We start from the raw sequence: 9,585 nt of genomic DNA, 5'->3' as shown, positions 1-9,585 counted from the left end.
TTGTGGGGATAATAGATTTTCCCCTTCCTCACACCTTCAAATCTTGAATTTAGTTTGTTTTATGCTTGCAGTGTAAGTTTTGCCTGGTTTCATTTTATTATTATGTTGTGTGTTAAGTACACTTTGCCCCCTATACTTAGGCCGTTTTTTCACTTTTCCCCCCAAACAAAAAAAAACATAGCAAGATAAAACCAATTAAATTGAGAGTATTTTCTCTAAATAAAACCAGAAACAAGAGTTGGAAAACTAAAATTCCGTTGCCGGGAATCGAACCCGGGTCCCCTGGGTGAAAGCCAGATATCCTAACCGCTGGACGACAACGGATTGTTGTTAGTAATTTCTGGCATCTATTATAAAACTAATGTTCCGTTATTCGCTTATATTCACCTAATCCACTCATGCAGAAAGCAGCAATGGCGTCGTTAATCCGACAACTTAACTTCACCTCTGCTTCAATATCCATACCACCTCCCAGCATCAAGAAATCCCGAAAGACCATTACCAAAATCTCACAAAACCCCACCACGTTACAAGAATCCCTTTCATCATTCACTAAAAGATTGGATTTCAGCATCCCAACAACCAAACCTTTGGACGACGCTTATGCGTTAGTCCTTGATCATGGTGCTACCCAAAAATCCCTATCAATTGGCAAGCAAATCCATGCTCATATATCAAAGCGCAACAATGTCTACGATTTGGTGTTCTTGGGCACTAAGCTCGTGTTCATGTATGCAAAATGCGGGTCCTTGTTGGATGCTGAAGACCTGTTCGACGAAATGCTTGAGAGAAGTGTTTTCACCTATAATGCCATGTTTGGTGCTTATGTTACTAATGGGGATCCTAGTAAAGCTATTGAATTGTACACGTATATGCGGCTCTCGGGTGTTCCCGCTGACGCCCATACTTGTAGTTGCGTGTTAAAGGCGTGTTCTGGAGTTGGAGATATATATTGTGGGAGAGAGATTCATGGATACGCCGTAAAGTGTGGGCTTGTTTGTAACGACATTGTTGTGAATTCACTCGTGAGTGTCTATGCCAGGTGCAATGATTTAAATGCGGCCGAGTTGTTGTTCAATAGGAGCGGAAGCGGAGATGTTGTGTTGTGGAATTTGATGATTTCTGCTTATGCTGCCAATGGGATGGGTAAAGAGGCATTGAGAGTTTTCAGAGAGATGCAGAATGCTGCTGTTACCCCCACCACATATACTTTCGTTGCTGCTCTTCAGGCCTGCAATGAGCTATTGTCTGGCGTCCAAATTCATGCCTTTGTGTTAAAATCTGGTCTTTCGTTTGATAGATATGTTGCAAATGCTTTAGTTGTTATGTACTCAAAATGCAGTAGAATAAACGAAGCTGCAAGAATTTTTATCGATATTGGAGACAGAGATAATGTTTCTTGGAATTCAATGTTGGCTGCTTATGTGCAAAATGGTCTTTATGATAAATCACTCGATTTATTCCGTGAGATAATCAGTGCTGGTCAGCAACCTGACCAAGTCTCGATTATTAGTGTTCTTTCGGCCTGTGGAAGATCAGGAAACCTGTTGAACGGAATGGAAATTCATGCCTTTGCTTTAAAAAATGAGATGGAATTGGATCTTCAAGTGGGAAACACAATTGTAGACATGTATGCGAAGTGTTCTAAGACATGTTTCATGGACTCTGCTTTCCGAAGGATTCCCCTCAAAGATTACATTTCCTGGACTACAGTCATTGCTGGCTATGTTCAGAACTATTGTCACACGAAGGCTTTGCAATCATTTAGGGATGTGCTGGTGGAAGGGATTGATATTGACAAAATGATGATTGAAAGTCTTCTCCTGGCTTGCCGTACGTTGAAATGCATTTCAATAGTGAAAGAGATCCATGGTTACATTACGAGAAGAGAATTATCTGATATTATCCTGCAGAACACTGTTGTGGATGTATACGGAGAGTGTGGAGAAGTGGATTACTCACGAAATTTCTTCAAACTAATTGAAATAAAAAATGTTGTATCCTGGACAACCATGGTCGCTTGTTATGTCCGCAATGGACTTGCAGATGAGGCTCTTGAGCTTTCTTATCACTTGGTGAAAGCAGGTATTGAGTTGGATTCTATTGCAATCTTGAGTATTCTCTCAGCTGCTGCTAATTTATCAGCACTGAGAAAAGGTGAAGAGATTCACGCCTTTGTGGTTAGGAGGTGCCTGCACCTAGGGGATTCTATAGCAAGCTCACTTGTCGATATGTACGCGAGCTGTGGTACAGTAGAAAAATCATATAAGGTATTCAACTCTATAAAGGATAAAGACTTAGTTTTATGGACGAGCATGATTAATGCATATGGAATGCATGGCCAGGGTGTGAAAGCTATTGAATTGCTTAGAAAGATGGAGTCCGAGAATCTTCTCCCTGATCACATTACCTTTCTGGCACTTCTCTTTGCGTGCAGTCATTCTTCATTGGTTGATGAAGGCAAAACGATTTTTGACGCTATGCAATTTCAATATGACATGGAACCATGGCCCGAACACTATGCTTGTTTGGTCGATCTTCTTGGCCGTGCCAATTGTTTAGAAGAAGCATTTGAACTTGTCAAAAGCATGAAAACAGAGCCCACAAGTGCCGTTTGGTGTGCTCTCCTCGGTGCTTGCAGAACTCATCGTAACATGGAAATAGGAGAAATAGCAGCGAGGAATCTTCTCGAAATTGATCCAGAGAATCCAGGAAATTACGTGCTTATATCTAATATGTATGCTGCAGCAGAGAGATGGGAAGATGTGGAACAATTGAGAATGACAATGAAAATCAAGAAGCTGAAAAAGGACCCTGGTTGTAGCTGGATCGAGGTAAAAAACAAGGTTCACACTTTTATCACGAGGGACAGGTCTCATCCCGAGTCTGACGAAATTTATGAGAAACTTTCACAGATAACTGAGAAATTAGAGAGTGACGGAGATTATAAACCGGAAACTAGTTATGTGTTGCATAATGTGGAGGAGAGAGAGAAAGTGAAGATGCTTCATGGCCACAGTGAGAGGCTTGCTTTAGCCTATGGTCTGCTTACTACTCCACACAGAACTCCAATCCGAGTCACGAAGAACCTACGAGTGTGCGGCGATTGCCACACTTTTACGAAACTCCTGTCGAAGTTTTACGAACGAGAAATAGTTGTGAGAGATGCCAACAGATTTCATCATTTTAGAGATGGCGTTTGTTCCTGTGGGGATTTCTGGTGATTTTGGTGAACTCTATAAGTCATTGATGCACAGAATATTCTTGCATTCTTTGCTCGTGATATCGCATGATGAGTGAGGGGGGAACTGAAGTGCATTCATATACCATAATACGGTTTATTATGCGCTACGTGGTATATCATCACCATGCATTCGCGCACACACAAACACACGCGTCTATAATTGCGTGTGTAAATGAACAGTAGATTTTAGGAAATTACACGTGTAATTGGTCATTGATATAGAAGATGACAGTTCGAAAATCAGAGGTAATGAAGTTAGCATTATAGTAGAGGTGGCATACAGAGGTCCTTATCCGGCCGACCATGTTGTCGTACAATTTAAAGGAAAATTTGCGTTTATAGTGTACAACACCACTTTGAAGTCTATATTTGCCGCTCGAGTGAGTTCTTCTCCACTATACAACAATGTTTCAATTACAAGCATGATTAGATATGGCTTACTTTGACATTTTCGTAAATTACTCGTTATCTCTGTTTGTTCTTGATTAATTTAAGTTGGTAATGGTTTAGGATGGTGATGCGAGTGTACTTTTCTTCTGCGGAGCTGATTCCAACAATCATCCCCGGTTCTCTCCGATGATGATGACATTGTAGGGAAGGCAGGTGGGGAAATCTTATGCACAATTTCCTAAAGGTACATTGTAAAGAATCATGGTTTAAATTGTTTGTGCCATTGAAGAAAAGGTGAATTTCTTTAATTTCTTAGCTACAATATCAGTTTGCCTTTAATTTATAGAATATCGCATGTTTTTTACTCCATATATGCATCTTTCTACTCTATATATTTCCTGCATTGTACCTTCGAGAATTGTCCAGGAGCTGGGGTTCTGAAAACCGGCCATCTAAATATTCATTAAAATTGGATTCTCTAATGTGGTAAATGTTCTATTCTTCCGATTAATTTTACTTCCCCATTTTCGACCTCATTCCGAGGGTTTATGTTCCTAATAATGTGTTTAATATCACTTGTTTAGTGTAAATGTTGTTCATAAACACAAAAACCATACCGAGCTGTAATACTCAGGCAGTATGTTGAAAAAACATAAAGATCTTATGATTAAAAAAAATAAAAAAAAATTGCTAACATCTTGTGATTATATTGGTGCATATTATGTAACAAATGTTGCTTATTATATTCCCAGTTAGTAACTGTCTGAATGTCTTGACAATAAATTGTGTCCCAATATATCAATATATATACTAAATAGGGTTAATTGATTATCACTCCTGGTATTGAGGTCTTGTCTCCTCCATCAGCTGTAACAATCTGCCATTTTCTGGAAATTGCTCTTATAAATTAACTCTCTCTCTCTCTCTCTCTCTCTCTCTCTCACACACACACACACACACAGTGTGTGTGATAGCTGGCAATGGTAATGCATGTGAAAGGCTAGACAATAAATTAGGGCATGCAGCAGAAGCAGCATTCATGTCATTGATGAGGCAATTGCTACTGTAGAGTTAATGTTGTTGCCTGACTCTTATTTCTCTGTTCTTTTTTTTTTAGCAATTAAAATTTTAATCAATTGAAATTAATCCTGATATTGTTTAGTATTTTCTCTCTCAATCAGATATTAAATTTACAGTCTGTCTGTAATTTCATTTCATGTCCAAAAAGCTGAGAGAGAGAGAGGACCACTCTACCTACTGCTGCTAATTTTTTCTAGGATTTGTTGCAGACTCCATTTTTGAATCATTTATTTAAAATTCATTTAACATTTATTTAACAGATTTTAAAAGTGTCATTGACCAGCACCACCCCCCTCTGATAATTTTTGGCCCCCCCCATCTGCACTTTTTAATTACAACCTGACAAGATTTTATTTTCTTTCTCCTTTTGTTTTATTTGCTTATTTTCTTCTGTCTTATAATGATGCTTCTCATCTCTCCTACTACTGCAAGTCTTCTCTTTTTTTTTTTTTTTTTTTTTTTATTCAAACAATTCCTTTGTCTTTTTCATATTATTATCACACTCCATTTAATTCTTTTTTTTTTTCTGCATTTAATTTCTTTTTAGAAACGAATAAAATTTCCCAGCTACCCACCTGTAGACACTTGGGTTCGTACTATGTTACACCGAGCGAGTGCGAGGGAACTCGATTAAAACCCGAGTTTTCTTCTCCAATTATGTTTATTAATATGCAAAATATACGAACTTTACGGAGTATATTAGCACGAAACAAACCATTTTAATTTTTTTTTTTAAATATGATATAAAATTGGGGAACATAATGATATTAAATTATGTTATGATTTGAAAAAAAAAAGTAGAAAAATGAAAATGGGAGAAGGTCATTTGGCCAAAAGTTATTCAAACATAGGCTTAGTAAAAATGATGAGCCTTGCTTATTATTTAGCATAGGTCAGCTCTGAGTACAGTGTAAAATCCACAACTTTCCCCTCTAATGTTTGGTCAAATATATATATAGGAAATTTAGTATATTATTCACCTTTATTATTCGTTTGGCTAGATCAAATCTATGTTATACGCATGGTGTGTGTGTTTATTTACTTCATTGGATATAATATAGCATAAATTACAAAAATCTCCCTGAACTTAGGCTAACTTACACAAAACACCCCACCTATCCATAATTACTAAAATATCCCCAATGTTTGCTTCCTTATGGAATATTTTAATTTCAAGGAATATTTCCCGAAAAATGTTGATTTTACTTGTAAGAACAATCTCTTAAATGTCACTACACTTTCTGAATTACTAGTATGAACCATCATAGTATATATAGCCATTTTTCGAAATGTATGTGCACGGCTACCGTCAATATGTTCTATGTTTGTAGGGGTATAATTGGTATTTTTCAGGGAATATTCTCCGGAAAAAAAAAATCCACAAGAAATCACACCGGAAGGGGGTCGGTGCAAGACGAAAGCAAACATTGGGGGAATTTTGTATATGTGGGGGTGTTTTCATAATTTAGCTTAAGTTGAGGGGTGTTTTGTAATATAGTATAATAAAGTACTAGTACCAGCTGAACATTTGTATATATTTTGTCAATCTACACTACAGCAACAGTGGTATTATAGGCTGAATCTACAGTAGTAAATAAATAAACCCTACAATATTCATTTGCCCTTCTTTATTACATATGTATATGTATCTGATGATTAGCAAACAGTACACAGTTGAGACGACTATTCACCCCACCCAACCCTAAACACACACACACACACACACTGCAGCCCTATATATATACATATGCACATACATTTAAAAGTTTTAGCTGTAATGAGGTTTCTCTTTCTTAGCTGTCCCTCCACATGACTAGGCCTTAAATTCCACTGTTGAGAAATGTGAGCTTTAATTTGTCCACATTATGATATAAATATTAAATATAAATATTTATCCGATCCGGGCAGCTATAAATAACATGCAATAATCCCTAATTCTGGTGGGTGTATGTATGTGTAGTCAAGTCATATGTTTGTGTAACATTAATAATAATACTTATCTCTTCTTCATCATCTTCTTCCCTTTCCTTTTCTTTCCCTTCTTCTGAATTAAGAACAAGATAAATTAAGTATCTCCCAAATCTGTTCTTCTTTATTCATACAACAAACACACACACACACACACATATACACACAGTTACGTTGCTATGAGGGGCCGCGGCCATGAGAGAGTATAGTAGCTAGCCCACTTTAGTCGGTCTACAAGGGGAACAAGTGAAGCTGCCAGCATGATCTATCTTCGGATATATAGTTCTTTTTTCTTTTCTTTTTTTTAATTTTACTGTATGTATATACATATACATACATATAGAACTTATAACCCTGGCTAGGTCATGCTCTGACAGCATCACTCCTTCCTCTTTGGGGACCCCAACATATATGTATGTATACACACACACACACACACACACACACACACACACACAGGTAACTATATATTACAGTATATTTGCTACTTCGCTCTCTTCTGTACGTACCATCAAATATGCAAGTATATATTTATATATATATATTCTTTTCTTCTTCTTCTCAGTTTGGATGGTGTTCATCAGTAGAAAAGAGTTCGTTTGAAATTAAAGATGTGTGAGGAAACCCTATATATATATATTTTATATGCAATAATTATACTAATGCATTTCTTTGAATTTATTTTTCCATTTGCAGGGCTTTTTAATGCTGGAAATAAGCTGGAGAGGGGGTGTACATAATTAAAGATCTCTCTGCAATTTGTGGCATATATCAACTTTAATTAATCCAGTGGACATAATATATATGTTCTTGATTACATTCAGGAGACTATAAGTATTTAATTTTTAAATGTTCTAATTATGAATTAGGACTGCATTTAGCATTTTCGATGATTTTTTTAATTTTTTTTTTTTTTTTGAAAAAGATTTTCTGGATATTTTTATTTTAATATAGTTATTTAATTTGTAGTTAGTTATATTCTTTCTTTTTTTCCAAAGTCATGGGGACCAATTATGTACACACACATGCACGGATATTACCGTTTATATACCAAAAACTTCATCAATACCAACAATAAAATTTACAATTTAACTCGTAACCAATAACTACATATCGAAATACACAATCACGTGCATATGTTGTCATTAATGTCAATATGAAGTCGACAAGATATTGAAACATATGTCAAATTCGTCAAAATTGAAAATAATCATTATTAAAATTCTAAACTTACATAATTTTGGACAAAAAAATTACTTTAAAACAGACAAGTATTTTGAGACGAATGGAGTATTTAACATTTGTTGATGAACAATTCAATCAATTGCAACTAACTAAAATAAATAATTAAACCATCATAGGTAGGTAGTTATAATTAGACATCTGTACTACTAAACCCACTAATCATGAATTAAGAAATGTATTTTCTACTAATCATGTCTAATTGATGATCAGCACGCTTATAGTGACAAAGCCATAATGTTTATTTATTTAATTATTTAATTATTTATTTCATCTTTATGGTGAAAGCATAGTTGAGGCCAACATGTTGGGAACTTTACCTCATAATAAAACGACATGCGGGTTAAGCTTTTTCCACTTTTCGATACAACGAAAAAAAATGCATTGAGACCGAAAATCGAACCACGTTACTCGATATTTTAATTTTAAAATCGTTCGTTAAAAGCTGATATTGTTTTCGAATTAAATGGAAGACTATTATGATTATTATTTTATTTTATTTTATTTTTATAAATTATCTCATCGTATAACTTTTTAAAGTTGTTGTTTTCTTTGGCATGTTTATATGTATGCAATTAATTAATTAATTAATTTATTTATTTATTAGTTAAGTAAAAGTGAGAAACAATTGGATGGGGGTATGGGCAAGCATCCGACAAATGGCATTCCATTTTTAATTAATTAATTAATTAATCAAGATTAAGTTATCCTCATTGAACTATGTGAAGATACTTATTAGGAAAGTGACAAGGTAACCATGCTACGAATTAAATATACACTAATTAATATTTACGATTTACTCATCTCGTCTAAGAAAATAATAAATAAAATATACATATTTATATATGTATATATTATCTTGTAATAATATTGCAAACATGTGTATGTGTTTGGGTGGGTGGTCACATGAGTTTGTTAGGTGAGAATTGAGATACCTTTTTTTTTATTTTCTTCTAATTAATACTAAGAAAGAAGCCATGCAAAATTGCAAATGGTACCCTATATAATTACTTATTTATAATTATATATATATACCCTCTCTTTTTAGGTATTTTTCAACACTTGAATTTGATTGGTTCTTATAGTCGGCGTCATGCGTTTTAAAATTATATTTCAATTCATGTATAGATAGATACACACACATAGTGAGTGTGTGAGTGTGTGTGTGTATAAATTTGGTGTTGCACTAAAGTAGAAAAAAGTAGTAGGTAAAATAAATGTAGGAAGGCACATTTGGCTTTGTCCGCATGGTGTGGTGGCCTGGGCGTGACACATTAATATTCAACTTGTCTCACTCTCTATATTTTGGACCACTTCCCCATCTCTTATATATGCAATTTATTATTTTCTCAAACCTAATTTTTTATTTTAATTTCCACCCTAAAAAAATGAAATTTAATATTAAACATCTAGATAATTAAGGAAATTAATTAAAAGAATAGATCAAGTAGTGCATACTCATCACCATCTATATAGTATATATATCCATCCACCCCCCTCCCAAGTTTTCACTAAGAATTCACCCTCTTGTCGTTCGTCACACCACCGCCCACTGCACACCTCCGATCGATCCGCAAGCATGCGAAGAAAGATTCAACGAGTCGTGCACCACTAGTAGTTGAAGCTGCCAGCATGATCTCAACTTGCCTTCTGCTAGCTAG

The 9,585-nt window shown here is 35.3% G+C and overlaps 1 protein-coding gene and 1 non-coding gene across 2 annotated transcripts; one reads left to right on the top strand and one right to left on the bottom strand.

Moving 5' to 3' along the window:
- Positions 1–252: 252 nt before the first annotated feature.
- On the bottom strand, positions 253–324 carry TRNAE-UUC (transfer RNA glutamic acid (anticodon UUC)). Its single transcript has one exon. It is a non-coding gene; the product is annotated as a tRNA-Glu (tRNA).
- A 55-nt stretch (positions 325–379) lies between these two features.
- On the top strand, positions 380–4,003 carry OTP86 (Tetratricopeptide repeat (TPR)-like superfamily protein). Its single transcript, XM_012976384.2, has 2 exons — positions 380–3,624; positions 3,755–4,003. The coding sequence occupies exon 1, from the start codon at positions 399–401 to the stop codon at positions 3,222–3,224; it is 2,826 nt and encodes a 941-aa protein (XP_012831838.2). The 5' UTR covers positions 380–398; the 3' UTR covers positions 3,225–3,624; positions 3,755–4,003.
- Positions 4,004–9,585: the final 5,582 nt, after the last annotated feature.

This window comes from Erythranthe guttata, chromosome 4 (assembly GCF_056151865.1).
Source record: "Erythranthe guttata isolate IM_541 chromosome 4, IM_541, whole genome shotgun sequence".
Taxonomy (NCBI): Eukaryota; Viridiplantae; Streptophyta; class Magnoliopsida; order Lamiales; family Phrymaceae; genus Erythranthe; species Erythranthe guttata.
Note: the sequence above shows the minus strand (reverse complement) of the source record. Positions and strands in the feature narration are given on the sequence as shown.

What these genes read in the sequence shown, in the direction of transcription:
- OTP86 (XM_012976384.2), top strand. Translation starts at nt 399, where the DNA reads ATGCAGAAAGCAGCAATGGCGTCGTTAATCCGACAACTTAACTTCACC.